Here is a 22,576-nt window from a genome sequence, read left to right as displayed (position 1 = left end):
TGGGATTACAGGTGCACACCACCACACCTGGCTGATTTTTGTATTTTTAGTAGAGAGGGGGTTTCACCATGTTAGCCAGGCTGGTCTCGAACTCCTGACCTCAGGTGATCCACCCGCCTCGACCTCCCAAAGTGCTCGGATTACAGGCATGAGCCACCGCACTTGGCCAGCTACCTTGTTTGAAGGAGGTATCCTAAGCTGCTAATCCAATGCTTCAGTTCAGCTGCCTAGTTCCCTTTCTCCACCCCAACAGGGCAGACCAGCCCCGAGTGGTTTCCCAGGGCCCTGTGGCTGGTGCCTGATGCAGGGTGAGTTGAGAGCACTTTGGGGACCCAGGACAAGAATCTCCTCCTTCCATGGCTACTCCGGCCTCAGCTCAGGTCCAGGGTGAGTTGCTGCCTTCCACTGGGTGAAGCTCTAAGGATGGTGTCCTTTTTTCTTGTCTTCCCCTCCCCAGAGAGCAGGAGGTAAGCCACTCAAGTGCTGAGGGGCCCCACAGGTAAGAAGGTGCTGGCCCTTCAGTTCCCTGACCCTCTGTCTTCACAAATGTTACCAGGGCCTGAAGCTGAACCCCTGTAGGGACAGAGAGATGCAGTCAAATACAGGCTGTGGGGTCCCACAGACCTGGGTTTAAATCCCATTCCTGATAGTATATCAAATCTCCAGTCTCCATATGATGGCAAAAAATTCAAGTGAAAAACAAAAAGTTAGCCGGGAGTGGTGGCTCACGCCTGTAATCCCAGCACTTTGGGAGGCCAAGATGGATGGATCACCTGAGGTCAGGAGTTCAAGACCAGGCTGGCCAACAAGATGAAACCCTGTCTCTACTAAAAATGCGAAAAATTAGCCAGGCATGATGGCAGGTACCTGTAATCCCAACTACTGGGGAGGCTGAGGCAGGAGAATCACTTGAACCCAGGAGGCGGAGGTTGCAGTGAGTGGAGATTGCACCATAGCGCTCCAGCCTGGGCAACAAGAGCAAAACTCTGTCTCAAAAAAAGAAAAAAAAGAGAAACAAAAACATAAAGTTTGGTGGGAATGTAAATTGGTATAGACACAATGGAAAACAATATGGCAGTTCCTCAAAAAATTAAAAATGTGATCCGGCCATTCCACTTCTGGTTATTTACCCAAACGAACTGAAAGCAAGGTCTTGAACAGATATTTGCACACCCTTGTTTATAGCAGCACTATTCACCATAGCTAAACGGTAGATCCAGCCTGAGTGTCCATGGATGAACAAATGGATACACAAAGTGTAGTATATACATGTATACAATGGAATATTATTCAGCCTTAAAAAGGAAGGCCATTGGGACATATGTTACAACATGGATGAACCTTGAGGACATGATGCTAACAATGAGGTACTTAGAGTAGTCAAATTTATAGAGACAGAAAGTAGCATGGTGGTTGCAGGGACTAGGGGGTGGGGAGAATGGGAGCTAATGTTTGATGGAGACACAGCTTCCGTTTGGAAACGTGAAAACAATTCTGGAGATGGATGGTGGTGATTGTTGCAAAATAACGTAAATGTAGTTAATGCCACTGAAATGTATACTTAAAATGGTAAATTTTATATTATATATATTTTACCACAATAAAAAAAAATGCGGGCTGAGTGCACTGGCTCATACCTGTAATTCCAGCATTTTGGGAGGCCGAGGCGGGAGGATCACTTGAGCCCAGGAGTTTGAGACCAGCTAGGGCAACATAGCAAAACCTCATCTCTACAAAAAATAAAAATAAAAGGCTGGGCACGATGGCTCACACCTGTAATCCCAGCACTTTGGGAGGCCGAGGCAGGTGGATCAGGTCAGGAGATCGAGACCATCCTGGCTAACATGGTGAAAACCCATCTCTATCAAAAATACAAAAATTAGCCGAGCACGGTGGCATGTGCCTGTAATCCCAGCTACTCGGGAGGCTGAGGGAGGAGAATCTCTTGAACCCAGGAGGTGGAGGTTGCAGTGAGCCGAGATCATGCCACTGTACTCCAGCCTGGGTGACAGAGCCAGACTCCGTATCAAAAAAATAATAATAATAAAATAAGGCCGGGCACAGTGGCTCACGCCCATAATCCTAGCATTTTGGGAGGCCAAGGTGGGCAGATCACCTGAGGTCAGGAGTTCGAGACCAACAAGACGAAATCCTGTCTCTACTAAAAATACAAAAATTGGCCTACAAAAATTAGCTGGGCACCGGGTGTGGTGGCTCACACCTGTAATCCCAGCACTTTGGGAGGCCGAGGCAGGAGGATCACAACATGGCCAAGATGGTGAAACCCCGTCTCTACTAAAATACAAAAAATTAGCTGGGCGTGGTGGTGCATGCCTGTAGTCTCAACTACTCGGGAGGCTGAGGCAGGGGAATCGCTTGAACCTGGGAGGCGGAGATTGCAGTGAGCTGAGATCGTGCCACTGCGCTCCAGCCTGGCACCAGAGCAAGACTCCATCTCAAAACAAAAACAAAAATAATTAGCCGGGCATGGTGGCAGGCACCTGTAATCCCAGCTACTCGGGAGGCTGAGGCAGGAAAATCGCTTGAACCCGGGAGGTGGAGGTTGTAGTGAGCTGAGATTGTGCCACTGCACTCTAGCCTGGGTGACAGAGCGAGACTCCGTCTCAAAATAAATAAATAAATAAAATGTCCAGAAATAATAAGAAAAAAATGCATTCACACACACACACACACACACACACTGTGTAATGTTTGTGAAAGGCTGGGGGAGTGGTGGGTGTCTGGGATTCCAAGGTCACACAGGTAGAAAAGAACTGGCTGAGGGTGGAAGAAGGGGCCACCGGTCCCCATCTTAGGCCACTCCCCTCCTCTCTGTCTCCACCGTCCTCACCTGGGTCCAGTCCTCCTGCTCATGTCTGCCATGGCTACCTCCATCCCCGACCTGGCGTGGGTAATGTCGTTCCTCAGGTCTTGATCTGACCACCTATCTCTTCTGCTTTCACGTCCTTCAGCAGCATCCCATCGCCTCAGTGTCAGCCTGGCCAGCAGAACTCTTCCCTGCTGACGCCAGCCTGTGTTCCAGCTTCACAGTCCCACCCTTCCTGAGCCCCAGTTCTTTCCTTCATCACACACTGCAAACATTTGTAACACCTTTCCTGGACGGGCATGGTGGCTCATGCCTGTAATACCAGCACTTTGGGAGGCTGAAGCGGGCGGATCAACTGGGGTCAGAAGTTTGAGACCAGCCTGGCCAACATGGTGAAACCCCGTCTCTACTAAAAATACAAAAAATTAGCTGGGCGCAGTGGCAGGCATCTGTAATCCCAGCTACTCGAGAGGCTGAGGCAGAAGAATTGCTTGAATCCGGGAAGCGGAGGTTGCAGTGAGCCGAGATTGTGCCACTGCACTCTAGCCCAGGTGACAGAGTGAGACTCTGTCACACACAAAAAAACAAACAAATAAACAACAAAACAAAAAATTAGCCCGGCGTGGTGGCGTGCACCTGTAATCCCAGCTACCTGGAAGGCTGAGGCAGGAGAGTAGCTTGAACCCGGGAGGCAGAGGTTAGTTAGCTGAGACTGTGCCATTGTACTCCAGCCTGAGCAACAGAGTGAGACTCCGTCTCAAAAGAAAAAAAAAAAAACAACAACAACAACAAAAAACCCTTCCCTGTGGCTAGTATAAATGTTATCCCTAGTTTTCTCAATAACCCTGTGAGGTAGCTATCAGTGGCTCTTTTTTTTTTTTTTTTTTTTTTTTGAGATAGACTCTCACTCTGTCACCAAGGCTGGAGTGGAGTGACGCAATCTCGGCTCACCGCAACCTCCAGCTCCTGGGTTCAAGTGATTCTCCTGCCTCAGCCTCCCTAGTAGCTAGGATTACAGGCACGTGCCACCATGCCCAGCTAATTTTTGTACTTTTACTAGAGACAGGGTTTCACCATGTTGGCCAGGATGGTCTTGATCTCCTGACCTCATGATCCGCCCACCTTGGCCTCCCAAAGTGCTGGGGTTACAGGTGTGAGCCACCGTGCCTGGCCTGCTCCATTTTAGAGATGGGGAACTGAGTCTCAGGCCAGGTGCAACTCAGAGGTCCACGCTCTTTTGCTGTGTAGTGGCTGCTCTGTCTTCACTCTGGTTCCTCAGTGCCTGTGCTTACATATGAGTTATCTGGCTGGTAGCTCCGATTTGGCTCAGAATCACATCTGATCACATTAATGAGCCCTGACACTCCCTGACCTCCCTGCTAGGCATTCCTGATCACGTTGTTTTCTTCGTAGCCTTTACCACTGCTGGAAATCATCTCTTATTTGTTTACCAATTTAATATCCCCCTTCCAACTAGAATTTAAACTCTTAGAGAGCAGGGATGGCGTCTGCCTTGTATCCCCGGCACCCGGAGCCGTGCCTTGTATACTGGAGATGCTCAGTAAACAGCCGTGGATGGTATGAATCTTGAAGCAGCACCGTCAGACCCTCCCAGCTCCAAGCATCCCTCCTGCATGCTCCCTCGGTGCTCTTAAGCTGGAGAAGCTGTTGGTCCCTTGCACACTTTGTGGTTATTGTTTTATTCTTGGGTGTCCCCAACCAGACCCCAGCTGACTGGGCAGGGATTGGCCTCAAGCTTGGCACAGTGCCAAGCCCACCCGAGTGCTCAGCCACCTCTTGCCAAACATCTGAATCAATGTCACAGCAACACTGGTTTGCTCCTGTTGCATTCTCACGACAGGCTTAGCATCAGGTACGACGTTCTTGAGGGCAAGGCCTGTCCTCCACAAAGCCCTCTGGGGCTGGGGTCTCCAGAGGCAAGCCCTCAGCTCTGGGAGACTGTCTGCCTCCGGGAGGAAACCTGGGGCAAAGGGACAGGGAGCTCAGCCACCAGCAGCAGCATGTTTTATTGCAACCAGAATCCCCGGTCACGTGGGGAAGGGATTGGAGCTAGGGATGAGGCAGGACACATCTGGTCCCTGACAGGACACTCCCCATCCAGGATGCAAAGCCAAAGGACCGGAACAGCCTGCCCAGTGGCTGAGCCCTGTGGCCAGCTGTGCCCTGTCTCTTCCCCTGCCCCCAGTCAAGGCATCCAACGGGGCTGAGGCAGAAGGGACGTGAAAAGGGGGGTTGGTTTCAGCAAAGCCTTCACCCAGGGACCTGAAGGAAGAAGGAGTATTGTGATGGGGTCCAGGTGCCCCAAGATGCTCAGGGCACCTGGGCTGACTTCAGGACGTGTCCATGTGGTTATCAGAGGAAAGCGATGGGGCCTGCCTGCCCACGAGGAGAGGGAGGGAGAGGGGAAACACGGCTCAGAAGGAGAATCACTGGCCAGCAACCACACAGGTGGGATCTTGGGACCCTGACTCTCCGCCGCCAGGGCCGGGTCCACACCCCACCTCCTGGCTGGGCCCCACCTGGGATCCCAGCCTAGGCAGCCTCGTGTCCTATGTGGGGATCTGCATGCTGTCCAGGTCCTGATCCATGATCTGCAGGACATCATCCAGGATGGAAGGCCCCAGGTCCACGTGCAGGGACAGCAGGGAGCTGGCATGGGACAGGAAGGGCTCCTCAGCCCCTGACTCCGGGGTCAGCCCACTGTGGGGGGAGCCAGTCTCTGGAATCCTCCAGATGTCCACACTCCCTCCCTCCTGTGGGGAAGGCTGAGGGGTCTCCAGGTGCAGGCGAGGGGGCTTGGGTGGAGCCTGGGCTGTGGGCAGGGTGAGAGCCTGGGGTCCACCGATAACCGGGAGGGAGATGGCGTTCTTGAGCAGAGGGGATGGGCCGTCCGGGAGCTCCCGCCCACACACGGTGGCAGTGCGGGTGAACTGGAAGGGGAGGTCGAAGGTGCCATCTTCTTCAGGCCCCTCCACCACGGTCCCCGGCAGGAGGTGGAACTTGCCCTGCAGGAAGGAGATGTCGCCAAACATGTCACTGCCGCCGCCACTGCCGATATGAATGGTGTGGCGGAAGTCCCCCAGCGGCGGGCTGATCATGTCCGAGGACAGCAGGTCCCGAAGCTTCTCCTTCTTGCCCTTGCGACTGCCACGCTTCAGATAGATGGGCACCTTGGTGGACATGGTGACCTCACCACCAGGCCTGGCTGTGAGGCTACGGGCCGCCTGCTGAGACCACGCCTCCTCTCCAACCCTCAGCCAGAGGAAACGCTCGTTCCAAGGGGTGGTTTGCAGGTGCCAGAGCTCGCCAACGGGCTCCTGGCTACAGTGTGGGGCACGAACAAAGTTGGCCCAAGGAATTAAAAAAGATTAGAGATCAATGAAGTCAGTGGGCTGAGATAACGAAAATCACGTTCTCCCCAAAGGACGGCAAACTCTTCTGAAGAATTGAAGCCAGAAAGGTAGGAGCTGTGTGGGCAGCAGTGCACTTTGGTCTTGTCACCGAGGGTTACTTGTCCCCGGTCCAGGTCTGAGGAGCTGAAACACAAAGGGTGCACACCTGTCAGAGACAGCAGGACAAAGGTCACATGCAAACGTCTTTTTTATTTTTAAGATGGAGTCTCACTGTGTCACCCAGGCTGGAGTGCAGTGGTGCAATCTCAGCTCACTGCAGCCTCCGCCTCCCAGGTTCAAGCAATTCTTCTGCCTCAGCCTCCTGAGTAGCTGGGACTACAGGCACGTGTCACCATGCCTGGCTAATTTTTGCTTTTTTTTTTTTTAGTAGAGAGAGGGTTTCACCATGTTGGCCAGGCTGGTCTTGAACTCCTGACCTCAAATGATCTGCCCGCCTCGGCCTCCCAAAATGCTGGGATCACAGGTGTGAGCCACCGTGCCTGGCCAGAAATGTCTATCTTGTTTCTGGACCTCTTGTGGTAGCCATGGGAGCCTGAGGGGGTGGGGCACTCCCCTTGCAGGGAATTGTACTGGGAGAAGCATGTCTTCACTCTAAGACCTACTGCATCTTAGAGACTCACCACCAGGGCCAAGCTCCTACCCTTACAGGTGGGAAACTGAGGTGGGAACCTGAATGACAGGTCCAAAGTCACACAGAAAGTCCTGCTCTATTCTCTTGCCCTGGGTCCCCGGCAAGGTAGGTCTCATCACCCTTATCCAGGTACTCATGCCATACCCCCCACCTCCACTGCACATCACCTGTGCCCCACAATGTAAGTGCCAGATTGTGGGGGGCCTCACAAATGGCCTTGACTCCCTACTTGACCAAGGACAGAGAGCTTTGTGACCACTGTCTCTCCCACCCAGGCCTGGCGGGGACCTGGAGCACAGCTGGTGTTTGGCCAAGGGTGCTGGATGGCTGGCACTTCCCATTTGACCCAATCATGTCCCACCTGGAGGTGGGGTCGCGTTTTCTCCTCTGCCTATTAAGAGTTCCTTATGGGTAGGGGCTGAGTCTAGGATAGTTGCTGGCCTTCCTCCCTACCCTGGCATCTAAAGAGAAGGTGGAGTGGGGAGTACATATTTTTTTAGTGAGGGGGGGCTCTGCTCTGTACCTGAAATTCTTCTGCGCTCTTTGCAGACACATCTCAATTAATCAACACAACCACCCTATTATCAACCCTATTTAAAAATCAGAGGTGTTGGGGCTGGGTGCCGTGGCTCACGCCTGTAATCGCAGCACTTTGGGAGGCTAAGGCAGGTGGATCACGAGGTCAGGAGATCGAGACCATCCTGGCTAACATGGTGAAACCCCATCTCTACTAAAAGTACAAAAAATTAGCCAGGCGTGGTGGTTCATGCCTGTGGTCCCAGCTATTTGGGAGGCTGAGGCAGGAGAATCACTTGAACCCAGGAGGTGGAGGTTACAGTGGGCCGAGATCGCCCCACCGCACTCCAGCCTCAGGTACAGAGGAAGACTCCGTCAAAAAAAAAAAAAAAAAAATCAGAGGTGTCAAAATTCAAAATTGAACCCGAGGTGAACCTACAGGTGAAAAATTTTGGAGGATTCCCACAGGGCATTGCAGAGAGAGAGAAGCAAAATGCAAAAACATAATATAGATCATCCATTTATTGAAAGCATTGACTACCTACCTGCCTCCCTGCTCTGACACATATGCATGTTATGTAACTGCATGTGTACAGGTCTGTGTAGAATTCTGTCCTATATATATATATAAAAAAAGAGGCCAGGTGCAGTGGCTCACTTCTGTAATCCCAGCACTTTGGGAGGCCGAGGCGGGCAGATCACCTGAGATCAGGAGTTCGAGACCAGCCTGGCCAACATGTGGAGACCCCGTCTCTACTAAATATACAAAAATTAGCCAGGTGTTAGGCCGGGCGCGGTGGCTCACGCCTGTAATCCCAGCACTTTAGGAGGCCGAGGCGGGCGGATCATGAGGTCAGGAGATCGAGACCATCCTGGCTAACACGGTGAAACCCCATCTCTACTAAAAATACAAAAAATTAGCCGGGCGTGGTGGCTGGCGCCTGTAGTCCCAGCTACACGGAAGGCTGAGGCAGGAGAATGGCGTGAACCCGGGAGGCAGAGCTTGCAGTGAGCCGAGATCGCACCACTGCACTCCAGCCTGGGGGACAGAGAGAGAGTCTCCATCTCAAAAAAAAAAAAAAAAAAAAAAAAATTTGCCAGGTGTGGTGGCGCAGGTCTGGTCTGTAATACCAGCTACTCGGGAGGCTGAGGCAGAAGAATTGCTTGAACCCGGGAGGCAGAGGTTGCAGTGGGCCTAGATCGCGCCACTGCACTCCAGCCTGGGCGACAGAGAGAGTCTCCGTCTAAAAAAAAAAAAAAAAAAAAAAAATTTTGCCAGGTGTGGTGGCGCAAGTCTCTAATACCAGCTACTCGGGAGGCTGAGGCAGAAGAATTGCTTGAACCCAGGAGGCAGAGGTTGCAGTGGGCCTAGATCGTGCCACTGCACTCCAGCCTGGGTGACAGAGTGAGACTCCGCCTCAAAAAAAATTAAAAAAAATTAAAAAAAATTAAAAAACACAGAGAAAAATCTAGAAGGCCAGCCCTAGGTTGTCATATGGGCTACCTTGACTAGGGTATACAGCAGGGATGGGGGGTGGGGTCACTGATATGGGAGGAAAGGAGTCATCAATAAAAATAACCTATAATATTTTGGTCCCATGACTATGACATGATAAATGTGTGTAATATATATAAATATGAAAAGATGGAACAGTGGTTTTCTCAAAGTGGTAGAATTTCAGGTTGATGTTTCCTTTCTTGTTCAGACCTCTATGAATTCAAATTCTTACTAATAAGCAATGTATTATTTATATGCACATAATATTTATGTAGTCAGAAAAAAATTAAGCTATTTTTAATGTGTAAAAATAAATAGCTATGAAGGGGTGTCATACTGATTTAACAGAAAAAAGAAATGAAGCAAGCACTCCCTCTGCTTGAGGGTGGGGGATGCACATGGGACCTGATTGGTCCAGTACACATGAGCCCAGATGTAGACTCAGCATAAAAGGCAAAGAGAGAAACTTGTCCAAGGTCACCCAGTGAGTAAGGGCAGCGTGGGAATTCAAGCCAGATGAGCCCACCCTCCTGTACCACTCCCTCCCCAGGCCCAGCCAGGGGCTCACCAAAGGTGGCTCTTGCCAGTTCTTTGCCTCAGTTTTCATTCTGGGCAGGGTGAGGGTGGGGGTGAGGGGGTTGAGAGGCGGGAGCAGGAAGGAGGAAGGAGGATGCAGGAGAAGCAGAGTCCAACTGCCCCCCCTCCCCCACCAGCTGAGGCCCTTGCTCAGGAAACCCCACCCCAGGACCGGACACCCGGGTCAGTCGTACTGAGCCACAGAGGCCGGACATCTTGCCCCTCCCAGAGCACCTGGAGCTTAACAGGAAACAAAGGAATGACTCTCCCGTGGTGGAAATCCAGCTCAGCTTGCAAGGAGCTGGGGGAAGGGTGGGGACGCATGGGCACCCTGAGGTCTTGGAATCCCGTCATGCATTCATCCTGTATCAACCATGCCAGGCCTGGGGGCCATGCTGACAAACATGCAATTTGTCGCTTGTCAGGAGAGAAGTCCTGCGGGGGGGCTTGTCTTCCTTTTCACTCATGGAGCTTGGGGCTGACTGGTGGGATGTACCCAGAGCCTGGGCCAGGTCCTCCCCGCACCCCCAACCCCATCACACGGCGGCGCCAAGACAGCCTGAGTGTTTCCACAACAAATTGGGCGTCCCTGACATCTGTCTCACTCACAGCCAGATGTACACACCCAATTCCAGATGTGGGGAGAATCGAGGGTGAGGCCAGCATCAGCGGCCCAGGGGAGAGCTGGGAGTTACAACCCTCACGCCCCAAGAATTTAGATTTGGCAACTGCAAGACCCTAGGATCCAGCTTGCCACGCAGTTTCTCATCTTAATGCTCCCAGTCACGGCATGGTGGGGTCATTACGGCCCTTTATAGAAGTCGAAGCTGAACCTCAGAGATGTTAAGTAACATTGGCGAGGTCATCCAGTTAGGAAGTGGAAGAGTGGGTACCCAGCCTGGTCCATGTGGTTCCCATGCAGTGAGCCACGCCTACTACCTCCATAATATGGTTGGGGAGCGGGAGAGAAACCGGCTCACAGCTAGGCTGGGAACAGTGGGTCCCCAGACCTCCTCCATCTACATCCTGACCTTTGGCTGCCCCCGTCTGCCCAACTTTCATGTGTCCAGAGATATGAGAATGAGGTCTCCATCAGGACAGGGCTGTGGGGAGCTGGGAGGGGAGTTCCCTGCAGCAGTCGGGGAGCAGATAGGAGCATCCTGGCTCTCTGTGATTGCCCTGGACAGGAGCCCTGGACCTCCCAATGAGAAAATGACTTCCGGCAGGCAGGGATCCTCCTATCATGAAGAATATTAGGCCACCTCACACCCCCTCTTCTCCTAAATCAGGAGACTGTCCTTAAATCAGCTCCACCTGGGACTTCTTCAGTAACCTTCAGCAAGACGCCTCTCCTCTCTGGGTCTCACCTTTCCCATCTATAAAATGGGCTGACAACGAAGTCACCACTAAAGGGCCACTGGAGATCCCACTGCAATATTGCAGGTGAGAGCGCCAATGTACAATAGCGGGGTTCAGCGGGTCACTGTAGGTTCTATCATTCATTCAGCAAATATCTACAAGGCCTTCCTTCCTCAAGCACTTCGATTCTCCGGGGCCAGTGCTTTGAACAATATCAAAAACGAACGGCTCCTTACCCCAGGCGTCCACCTCCTCCCGCCCTCCTAGACCTCGCGGATGCAGAGACCCTCTAGCGGCCGCGGGGTCTCCCGGGGTCCCGGTGCCTCCGGAGAGGTGCCCGGCTCCACGGCCGCCAGGTGGCGCGCGTGCTCCCTTGATCGCCTCGTGTCCCGGAGGACTCCGAGAGCGCACCGGGGTCTCCAGCGCCCCTCCCCCCGGGCTCCAGGCAGGCGGTCCCCAAGGAGCTGCGCGTTCAAGTACCAGATGGGGATTACCTGCGAGATCTTTTTGCTTCGGGGTTTCTGGTCTCACAATCGGGGAAAAAGAGGGCGATTGGGGACCCTGCCCTAGTCTCCAAGCTCTGGGAGGAGCCTCCCCCCCGTGCTTTCCGGCCTGGGAGATGTCCTAGTGTCCGCTCGGCGCAGGGCCAGAGCTCGGGCGTGCGGGCCCCCGCCCCTCCCACGGGTCCGGCTCCTTAGCTCCGGCTCGGGTTCCGGCGCCGACCCCTCCCCACTCCTACCCGGGCGGAGCCCAGCCCAGCCCGGATCCGTTTCAGGACATCCGCGGCCGCAGCTAAAGATAGGAGAACACCTCACCATCGGCTAAAAATACGGCCCCCAGCCCCGGTGGGGATGCTGGGCGGCGGGGCACCCCTGGGTCTCGGGAGGGGGGCGGCGGCCCGGGTACAGAATGGAGGGCAGAACGGGGAATTCGGGGTCGGGATGCGTTGCGCCCCCACGGACCGTGGCGGGCACGGGCGAGGCTGCGGGCACCCAGATGCGGGCGGGAAGCCCCATGGAGCCCTAGGAGCCCTCGAAAGGACCTGAGTGAGGTGAGAGGCAGAGCCAGGGCGCGAGCTGGGGCGGGTCGCCACAGAGATGGGCCTCTTGGGGGACTCCCGCGAAGCTGCGAAAATCCCAGCCCGAACTCACCGTGAGGCGCGCAGACGGCGGACCGGCGGACAGCAAGGTCTCAGGAGCTGGACAGCGCGGCGGCCAGACCCGACCGGCGGTGAACTTACAGAGTGCACCGCGGACCCCGCAGCCCCGCCCCGGCCCGCGGAGCCAATGCCGGGGCCGCGCCAGCCAAGCCCCTCCCTATCCCCGTCCAGGCCCCGCCCCACTCCGGGCACCGCCCGGGGCTCCCGGTGTGGGAGGTGCCGCTCCCGGGTCCAGCGGTCGCGCGCGCCCTGGAGTCCTGTCCTGGTTCTGGCGGCTGAGGGCCGGGTGGCGCAGGGCGGCCTCCGGGGACTCCGGCTGTGCCCATGGGAACTAAAACCTTCGGCTCTAGAAGAGCCGGGGGAGAGGCTCCGGGAAGACCGAATTCTTCAGAAATCGCAGAGAGACCTTGGACCGGATCCTTCCCTGCAGGGCTGCGTCGGGGAAGCGCCGGCACAAGTATATTCAGTGACTTCCTTGGAAGCGCCTACGTTAGAATACTACAAACTTACAAGCTAGTTGATGAGTTTACCTCCCACTAGAAAAGAGAGTATGGGAAGGCAGAGGCCGCGTGGCCTGGACCCCCCCGTCTTTGCTGTCAGGCTTCCAGAGTGAAGGTGGGGCTCATACTCAGACTAGTTCCTGGTCCATTCATTCTTTCAGTCAGTCAGTCAGTCATTCCTACAGGGCCAGAAACTTTTTTTTTTTTGAGACAGAGTTTCGCTGTTGTTGCCCAGACTGGAGTACAATGGCGTGCGGCTCACCGTAACCTCCGTCTCCTGGGTTCAAGAGATTCTCCTGCCTCAGCCTCCCGAGTAGTTGGGATTACAGGCATGTGCCAGCACACCCGGCTAATTTTTGTGTTCTTAGTAGAGACGGAGTTTCTCCATGTTGGCCAGGCTGGTCTCGAATTCCCGACCTCAGGTGATCTGCCCGCCTCGGCCTCCCGAAGTGCTGCAATTACAGGCCTGAGCCACCGCGGCCGGCCCAGAAACATGTTTTGAAGGGCAGGCACCGCACAGGGTGCTGGAGACAGACTGAAGGAAACTGCACCTCTCAGTGACTCAAGAGAGATTTGTTGAGTATCTACCAAGTGCCTAGCGCTGTTCTTGTCCCTGGGGATTCAGCCTCTGGATTGGGACCTGCAGCCCAGAGAAGGGAAATGGGGGAAATCCAAGTTCCCAGGTACATCATGATACCCTTCCAGGTGGGTAAGTGCTAAGAAGAGTGGGGCAGAGGAAGTGGTGGGTAGTGACGGGGTGGACAGACCTCACTTTCTAGAGGATGACAGCTATGCCAGCTCAGTGTGACCAGGATGGTTGGCTTCAGTGCTGTCAGTGTGGGAAGGGCTTTTAGGGAGGCAGAGCCGGGAAGACCTCAGGGGGGGAGGCAGGATGCTGGGGGTGGGGGAAGATGCCAGACAAGCTGGGAGGTCTGGATGGGAAGAAGGGGATCATGGTAGGCAAAATAACAGCCCCACTAAATATGTTCACATCTAGCCGGGTGCTGTGGCTCATGCCTATAATCCCAGCACTTTGGGAGGCCAAGGTGGGAGGATTGCTTGGGTCCAGGAGTTTGACACTGACATCAGCCTGAGCAACATAGTGAGACCCTGTTTCTACAACAAATAAATTAGCCGGACATGGTGGCTCAAGCCTGTAGTCCCAGGTACTCTGGAGGCTTAGGTGGGAGAATTGCTTGAACCTGGGAGGTTAAGGCTGCAGTGAGCTGTGATCACGCCACTGCACTCCAGCCTGGGCAATAGAGCAAAAACCCATGTAAAAAAAAAAAAAAAGAAAAAAGAAAAAGAAAAGAAAAAAAGCCCACATCCGAACCTGTGTAATCTGTGAATATGTTTTGTTACACGGGAAATGGAAATGAAAATTGCCAATGAGGGCCGGGCGCCGTGGCTCACGCCTGTAATCCCAACACTTCGGGAGGTCAAGGCAGGTGGATCACGAGGTCAGGAGATCGAGACCATCCTGGCTAATATGGTGAAACCCCGCCTCTACTAAAAATACAAAAAAAAAAAAAAAAAAAAATTAGCCAAGCGTGGTGGCGGGAGCCTGTAGTCCCAGCTACTCGGGAGGCTGAGGCAGGAGAATGGCGTGAACCTGGGAGGCGGAGCATGTAGTGAGCCGAGATCGCACCACTGCACTCCAGCCTGGGCGACAGAGCGAGACTCCGTCTCAAAAAAAAAAAAAGAAAAAAAAGAAAATTGCCAATGAAATTATGGTTGCAAATCAGCTGACTTTAAAATAGAGAGCTTATGCTGAGGTATCTGGGTGGGCCAGTGTAATAACAAGGGTTTTTAAAAGTAGAAGAAGGAGACAGAGAAAGACATGTGATGGGCCAGGTGCGGTGGCTCACGCCTGTAATCCCAGCACTTTGGGAGGCTGAGGCAGACAGATCACAAGGTCAGGAGATTGAGACCATCCTGGCTAACACGGTGAAAGCCCGTCTCTACTAAAAATACAAAAAATTAGCCGGGTGTGGTGACACGTGCCTGTAGCCCCAGCTACTTGGGGGGCTGAGGCAGGAAAATCGCTTGAACCTGGGAGACAGAGGTTGCAGTGAGTCGAGATCATGCCATTACACTCTAGCTGGAGTGACACAGCGAGACTCCGTCTCAAAAAAAAAGGAGAGAGATGTGATGACTGAAGGGCCAGAGAAATGCTGTGTTGCTGCCTTTGAAGATGGAGGCAGAGGCCCCAAACCAAGGAACTCCTTCAGAAGCTGGAAAATACAAGGAAACAGGTTCTACCCTATCTACCCTAGAGGCTCCAGAAGGAACACAGCCCTGCCCTCACCTCCTCACCTTGATTTTTAGCTCAGTGAGACTCACACATTGGCCTTTTTTTTTTTTTTGAGATAGAGTCTTGCTCTATTGCCCAGGCTGGAGTGCAGTGGCTCAACCTCGGCTCACTGCAACCTCCACCTCCTAGGTTCAAGCGATTCTCCTGCCTCAGCTTCCCGAGTAGCTGGGGTTACAGGCACCCGCCACCACGCCTGGCTAATTTTTGTATTTTTAGTATAGATAGGGTTTCACCATGTTGGCCAGGCTGCTCTCAAACTCCTGACCTCAAGTGATCCGCCCACCTTGGCCTCCCAAAGTGCTGGGATTACAGGCATGAGCCACCTCACTCAGCCCCATGTTGACCTTCTAACCTATAGAACTGTAAGATCACGAATTTCTGTTGTTTTAAGCCACCTATTCCATGATAATTTGTTGTAGCAGTGATAGAAAACGAATCCAAGGAGGTTCAGGTTTTAATCTTGAGTGTGCCCTCAACTCTGCAGGGAGTATTGGTCAGGTGGATTCTGCCAGGAATGGCCTGGCAGCTTGGAGGAAAACAGGCCTGGACCATTGAGTAAGTGGGGATGATGCCCCTGGGCCAAGCTGTGGTGGGGGTGAGTAAAGGGTGTGCCTTTCCCCATTCTTGCCATGGGACTTTGCCAGGCAGCCCTGTGCCCTTTACCCATTGCTTCGTGTTCCTGAATTCCTTACATCCTCCTGGGGGTGCCTAGTGACGTGGCCAGAGCCTGAATCACGATCCCCATTTTACAGATGGGAACTAAAGCTCAGGTCACCGACAGTGATTTGCTGAGCCTAGAAGTGGCAAGGCATGTGGGCTCTGGCCCCTCCTTCTCCTCTCAGGCTTCTAACCCCACAGGAATCATTCCTGCCCATCCCCAGGACACAGCTCTCAGAGAGGAGGGGCAGCTGAGTGCCTTGAGCCCTGGCCTCTGAGCCATCAGTCAGATTCTGAGCTGTCTCTGCTGCTGCTTTGCTCTGTGGCCACAGGCAAAGGACTTTCCCTTCCAGAGTCTCCTTGCCTATAATATGGGGTAGTAGCATCAGGTCAGGCAAGTCCCAAACCAGATAAGGGATGGACATGCATGTATTTTGTTCATGGGAATATGCAGCCCCTCAGGTGGCATTGTTTCACGGAAACATTAGACAAGAGCTTTGGGGCCTGGCCAGCTGGCTGTGCTGCTTGATCAGAATGGCTGTAATGATGAAGCCACCTGAGCCTGCGGGAATGAGGCTCAGGCCAAGCCCTCATCCCCTGCCAATCTGCTGAGAGTCCTCCATTGGGGGGTAGGGGTCAGGGAAGGGTCAGGCACTCCATTCAGAGCTGGGGACAAAACAGAGTTACAGGGATGGAAGATGGAGAAACAAAGCCTCTCACCCAAGGCCACACACAGGTGGGGACCAACCCCGGAGCTCTTTGAAGAAGTTCTGTGGCGGGTGGGTGATTAGGGGTCCCTCGGGTAGGGATAGAGAGCAGCAGAGCCCGCAAACCTGGTCCAAGCTCCTGCTTTCCTCCCTGAGCCTTCCAACCAGGAATAGAAATGCTATCTGCATTCTGGGGACTGTTTTCAACCCACCTGGATGTGACGTGTTCCGCCCAGTGCCAGTCCCCTTGCCGCTCAATCCACTCCTGCTGTCATTCAGAGCAGGGGGCCCGACCAAGTCCACATCACAGGAGTGATCGGCGCCTGGCCCTGGGTTCTGCGCTGTGCAAGCATGCAGGGAGGGTGCTTCCTTCTCCCCATTCACAGATGCGGTTGTCACTTGGCTGGGGCCCAGGGGATCCCTGAGGAGGTTCTGCTGAATGGACAGGATCTTTGTGTGCACACCCAGCATCGCCATGGGAGCCCTGCCATTCATAAGGCCATGTATAAAACAGGATTTCATTTACTAAAATTGGCTTTTTTGTGCAAGTTCTCAGGCTATATGTAGGGGTCTGGGGTGTGGGTAGGGAGGCTGGAATAGCCTGAGCCACGGGGAAGCGTGGCCTGCATTTTGACCCAAGACACTCAGGCCAAGCGCTGCATCCCCCAGCCTGGACCCTAGGGTCTGATGCCTCAGCCAGGGCCTGGACTGTCCTGGACAGAAGGGCTCCTGGACACCCTGCTACCTCAGGGGCAGGATCCAAAAGGGCATCTGGGGCTGGATGTGGTGGCTCACACCTGTCATCCCAGCACTTTGGGAGGCTGAGGTGGGCGGATCAACTGAGGTCAGGAGTTCGAGACCAGCCTGGTCAACATGGTGAAACCCCGTCTCTACTAAAAATACAAAAATTAGCCAGGCGTGGTGGCACACGCCTGTAGTCCCAGCTACTTGGGAGACTGAGGCAGAAGAATTGCTTGAGCCTGGGAGGCGGGGGTTGCAGTGACCAAGACTGTACCACTGCACTCTAGCCTGGGTGACACAGCAAGACTCTGTCTCAAAAAAAAAAAAAAAAAAAAAAAGGCCGGGTGCGGTGGCTCACGCCTATAATCCCAGCACCTTGGGAGTCTGAGGCAGGCCGATCACGAGGTGAGGAGATCGAGACCATCCTGGCTAACACGGTGAAACCCCGTCTCTACTAAAAATACAAAAAATTAGCCTGGCGTGGTGGCGGGTGCCTGTAGTCCCAGCTACTTGGGAGGCTGAGGCAGGAGAATGGCATGAACCCAGGAGGTGGAGCTTGCAGTGAGCTGAGATCGCGCCACTGCCCTCCAGCCTGGGCGACAGTGCGCGACTCCGTCTAAAAAAATAAAAATAAAAACAAAAAAAGGGGCATTTGGGAGGGGCAGAGCAGGCCACGATGGAGAAACACCCAGAGCAGGGTATTTGGCTTCTGTCTCCTCAGCCTGGAGCCTCTCCCTTGTCCTGAGATGGGCCCAATAGGCTGCCCCACCAACCCCACAGCCGCCTCCCCCACTGTGATCACTACACAGGGACTGACTCAGCCCTTCCTTCCCCTCCCAGCCTCTCCTTCCTGGAAATCGCCATCATCAGCGGCCATAGCACCCCCATGGGACCTGGGGGATGGAGTTGGAAGCCCCCTCTGGCAACACTGGCCAGATTGGAGGGACCAGCAGGGAAGCTCCCTCCTACCCCCAGGGAGGCTGAAGCCAGCTCTCCATGGCCACGAAACCTGGAACCCAGGACCCTGGGAAGCAGGTGAGATGACAGGGACTTGGGGTCTGGGAGCAGAGTCACAGGGAAGGGTGGCATCTAGGGGAGGCGCATCTTGGGGGTGCATCTAGGGGAGGTGCTAAGAAGTGACAGAGGTCTCTGGAGGTGCCCCAGTCCCTCTGCTGGGATGCAGGGTGGCAGGGAGCTGAGAAGGTGCTCAGCCACCCTCCGGAAGCTTCCGACGTCCCAGCCTGAGCTCAGCCTGCAGGGCCCTGTGGCCTGAGCCAACCCCAGACCTGGGTTGGATTTTTTCCTTGATTGTTTCTTGCTTCCTTCCTCCCCTGGACTCCTGCCAACTCCAGCCCTGCCCTCCTCGCTCTTCACCCCACTTCAGAGAACTGTGACCCACTGGAGGCTGGGATTTGAGATGAGAGGTCACCCTCGGAGTTGGCTCCAGCTGCTGCCTCTGCCTGGGACCCCTCCTTGGGAGTTGGGTGGCAGGGCCTTGCTGGGGGCACTTTCCTTTGCATCTGGATTTTGGCCTCGGGCCCAGGGCTATGGGGGTTTCCAGAGTGATGACAGCCTTGTCCTAGCTGGGACCAGCCCAAGCACTTCCTCCCAGAGCCCTCTGGGAGCGTCCCAGCCCCAAGGCTGTCATTTTGTCATAGGGAGTAAATTGTGGAGTCAGCAGAGGCTGTCTTCCACACTTTCTGTGCCTTCCAGGTATCCTGTCATTCCTCATTCTGAAAACCTAGGCTTGCATCTCTCTTGTGCCTAGGGCTATGCTGTACTAGAGAAGACACAGGTGGCCAAAGCTGGACCCAGCCCTCAGGGAATAGATAACCTGCGTGAGAAACAAATAATTGATTCTGCCCTTTATCCCTCCCGGGCCAGCACGGAGGGGTTCAGCCAATGACTGGGAATTGAATGAAAAACCAAAGAGGACAGCCATGAGATCTGTCTGCTACGGGTGGGAAAGCAGATGGGAGAGTGAGAAGGGCTTCAAGGAGAAGGTGATATGTGAACAGGGCATAAATGGATGAATAGGAGTTTGCCAGGCACAGAAAGGGAAGGACATTCCAGGGGAAGCAGGCAGAGGCCTGGCAAGGCAAAGGCCAGGAGGATTGCAAGTAAAGTCATGGTATGAGCAGAAAACAAGAGAGGTCCAGTTGCCCATGGCATAGGAGAGGGGACAGGCCAAGAGGGTAGTGGGTAAGCACTGTTTTCCCTGCCCAGCATCCATCTCTCAGTCTGGTGACTGTCCCTCAGTTTTCTAGTCTCCAGTGTGACTGGCCCCCAACCCTCAAGCTCTAAAAGTGAGTTTGAGTCCTGTGCCTAGCCAATCTGAGTCATGGGAATGGCTCCGGCATATGACATCAAAGAGCATCAGCCCAGGAACTTGCTGGGACTGTTAGGGTCACAAATGTCAAGATGCCAGCCCAGAGCTGCTGGTGGCCAGCTCTGCCACCCTAAGGGGGGAGCCTGCCTAAGAATAAGGCCAACATAGAAGAAAACAGCACCAAGAGAATGAATCTCAATGACATTGCCTGTGCTCCTGGATCCAGTCATGCCTGAAGCAGTTTCCATTCTATGAGCCAACAAATTCCAGTTTTGGCTTAATACAGTTAGGGTTGGGTCTGTCACTTGCCACTGAGAATGAAGGGCCCACTGCAGAATAGCTAAAGGCAGGTGATCACTCATGAGAGTTGCCAAATGCTGTGGGAAAGGCAACGATGATCTGTGTGTAGAGGTACACCACCATCAGAACTGCATTTTCTTTCATTTAAATTACTTTTTGAGGCCGGGTGCAGTGGCTCACACCTGTAATCCCAGCACTTTGGGAGGCCAAGGCGGGTGGATCAGCTGAGGTTAGGAGTTCGAGACCAGCCCGGGCAACATGGTGAAAACCCGTCTCTACTAAAAATACAAAAACTAGCGAGGCGTGGTGGCACACGCCTGTAGTCCCAGCTACTCGGGAGGCTGAGGCAGGAGAATCACTTGAGCCTGGGAGGCGGAGGTTGCAGTGAGCCAAGATTGTGCCACTGCACTCCAGCCTAGGTGACAGAGTGAGACTCTGTCTCAAAATAATAAAATAAAAATAATAATAATAATAATTACTTTTTGATTAGGTAATGCTCTTTCTTTTCTTTTTCTTTCTTTGAGATAGGGTCTTGCTCTATCACTGGAATGCAGTGGCGTGATCACTGCTCACTGCAGCCTCAACTTCCTGGGCCCAAGCAATCCTCCTGAGTAGCTGTGACCACAGCCACATGCCATTTGCTAATTTTTGTATTTTTTGTAGAGACGGGGTTTCGCCATGTTGTCCAGGCTGCTCTTGAACTCCTGGGCTCAAGCAATTCATCTGCCTCGGCCTCCCAAAGTGCTGGTGTTACAAGGGTGAGCCAAAGCGCCTGGCTGAGGTAATGCTTTCATGTGATTCAAAATTCAGAAGTTAGCTGGATATGGTGGCTCACACCTGTAATCCCAACAGTTTGGGAGGCCAAGGTAGGGGGTGGGGTGCAGATCACCTGAGGTCGGGAGTTCAAGACCAGCCTGGCCCACATGGCAAAACCCCGTCTCTCCTAAAAATACAGAAATTAGCCAGGCATGGTGGTGGGTGCCTGTAATCCCAGCTACTCAGGAGGCTGAGGCAGGAGAGTCGCTTGAACCTGGGAGGCGAAGATTGTGGTGAGCCAAGATCACACCACTGTACTGGGTGCCTGAGCGACAGACTGAAACTCCGTCTCAAAAAGAAAAAAAAAAAAAAAAAAGAAAGAAAAAGAAATTCTGAAGTCCTAAGAGGCAAGAAGTCTCATCCCTGTCCCCCAGGGACAGTTCTCCATTCTGCTATAGCCAACTGGTGTTATCAGTTTCTTGTAGACACTTCTAGGGATATTCTTGCATGAACGAGCAGGGCCCCTCTCATTTTTTTTTTTTTTTAACACAAATGTCAATATTTAGACAAGTAGAGTTCCAAAGTACTGCAGGCCCTGGTGGGAGCTGGCGGAGGGCAGTCCTGCTCGGGACTGTGAGAAGCCCTTTCATTGAGCCTCTGCTGTTCATGCTGTTTGACACCTTGTGTTTTCCAGTTAACGTTATATTTTGGAGACCACTCTACATCAATACATAGAGTGTGTCCTCATCTTCACAGCTGCACGGTATTCCAGCACAAGGATGTATGGTAATTTACAGATGCACTTCTTGGCAGAGGGACCTTCAGGTTGCTTCCAGCCCTTTCTCAAGACAGGCAGTGCCGCGGTGAGTCATCTGTACAAAAGCCCTTTCACACATGCATGAGCGCTGCTGCGGAATACATTTCCAGAAGGGACTTGGGAGGACTGGGGGGCAAAAGATACGTGCAGTGGTGTCTTATTATTGTTATTTTAGAGACAGGGTCTTGCTCTGTCACCCAGGCTGGAGTACAATGTACAATGGTGTCATCATAGCTGACTGCAGCCTCGACCTCCTGGGCTTAAGCCATCCTCCCGCCTTGGCCTCCTGCGTGAATGGGACTACAGGCACGCACCACCATGCCCAGCTTGCAGTGGTCATTTTATCAGCTCTGTCAGCTTGTCCTTCTCGGAGACTGTGCCAGGTACCAGGCCCCCACACAGTCAACAGGGCTGTTTCTCCTCAGGCTCACCAGCCCCTGGTTTCCACCTATTTTGATTTTTGTCCATCTGAAAGGCAAAAACTAAATAAAACAAAGGAATTTGGGTGTAGTTAGAGTTTGCGTTTCTCTTACGATGCATGAGGCTGGTCACCTTTTCATTTGCTTAAGAGCCACGTGTTTCTTTTTGGTGAATGAACTGCAGAATTTCTGCAGAGGTGGTACCGGGCAGCTTTAGAGAGGGGAGCCTGGAGGGAGGCCAGACTAGAGGCAGAGGCCACTTCTGGGGACAGTTAGCGTAGAAGGGAGAGAAAACTTGGTCCTGAAGAGTGGTGTGAGAGCTGGAGATGGAGATGATGAAGTTGAAAGGCTGAGATTAGGTGATAGGTTAGCCCCCATGGAGGGCCATGGAGGAAGAAGGGGGAGTCAGGCCCAGTCCAGGCTTATAACTTGGGTGACAGGGTGGGGGTGGGGGGAGAATGGAGCCCGCAAGGGTTTTGGGGGCCAGGATGATGTGCTGCCTGCCTATTCTCCACACCACATGGTGATAGACAAAAACACCACTCTGACTGCCACGTGCCCTGTTCGTGTGCTGCCATGGCCACAAACCTGCAGCAGGGCCCCTGCTAGGCTCTTCAGCCTCCAGCCAGTGCTCCATGCCTGCTGCCCTGAACATGTGCCTGTCAGCTGTCGGCCGTGCCCATCCTCCAGGGCTAGGTCCCGCACATGCTCCTCCGTGAGCCCTGCGATTGGCTCCCTCCACCTCACCTGGCCACCCCCATGCCTCCCGTGGCTCTCAGCTGTGATGTCTCCCCTCAGGGAAGCTTTCTGGACCCCCATTGATGTTGGGTCACCTTGTGATACTGTGGGAAACTCTGGACCATGGACCTCTCCGTGCCGTTGTCATTTGGTTCATGTCCATTTTCCACTGGATCATAGCCAGTCCCCCAGAGTGTGTGCCATGTGGTAGGCACCCAGTGAATATGGATGAGTGGATGGATGGGTGGGTGGGTGGATGGGTGGATGGGTGGGTGGATGGGTGGGTTGATGGATGGAT

General features: G+C 53.7%; 1 protein-coding gene and 1 long non-coding RNA gene across 5 annotated transcripts; one reads left to right on the top strand and one right to left on the bottom strand.

The window, feature by feature from the left end:
* Window positions 1-4,511: 4,511 nt before the first annotated feature.
* Window positions 4,512-12,132, bottom strand: CDC42EP2 (CDC42 effector protein 2). Of its 2 annotated transcripts, none has more exons than XM_004051499.4 (2): window positions 11,993-12,132; window positions 4,512-6,384 (listed from the first exon to the last, which is right to left on the bottom strand). In XM_004051499.4, the coding sequence occupies exon 2, from the start codon at window positions 6,028-6,030 to the stop codon at window positions 5,398-5,400; it is 633 nt and encodes a 210-aa protein (XP_004051547.1). In that variant the 5' UTR covers window positions 6,031-6,384; window positions 11,993-12,132; the 3' UTR covers window positions 4,512-5,397. The 2 variants fall into 2 exon arrangements, with proteins under 2 accessions (XP_004051547.1, XP_018893284.1); XM_019037739.3 differs by having other exon boundaries at window positions 4,512-6,406; window positions 11,993-12,102.
* A 23-nt stretch (window positions 12,133-12,155) lies between these two features.
* On the top strand, window positions 12,156-21,631 carry LOC109028930 (uncharacterized). 3 transcript variants are annotated; one of them, XR_010135364.1, is made up of 4 exons: window positions 12,156-13,205; window positions 17,760-17,954; window positions 21,061-21,167; window positions 21,323-21,631. It is a non-coding gene; the product is annotated as an uncharacterized lncRNA (long non-coding RNA). The 3 variants fall into 3 exon arrangements; XR_008669411.2 differs by having other exon boundaries at window positions 21,297-21,631; XR_008669410.2 differs by having other exon boundaries at window positions 20,999-21,167.
* The last annotated feature ends 945 nt before the right edge of the window (window positions 21,632-22,576 follow it).

The sequence above is a fragment of the Gorilla gorilla genome, chromosome 9, assembly GCF_029281585.2.
Source record: "Gorilla gorilla gorilla isolate KB3781 chromosome 9, NHGRI_mGorGor1-v2.1_pri, whole genome shotgun sequence".
NCBI lineage: Eukaryota > Metazoa > Chordata > Mammalia > Primates > Hominidae > Gorilla > Gorilla gorilla.
The sequence above is the reverse complement of the archived record's forward strand: the minus strand, read 5'-3'. Positions and strand labels throughout refer to the sequence as shown.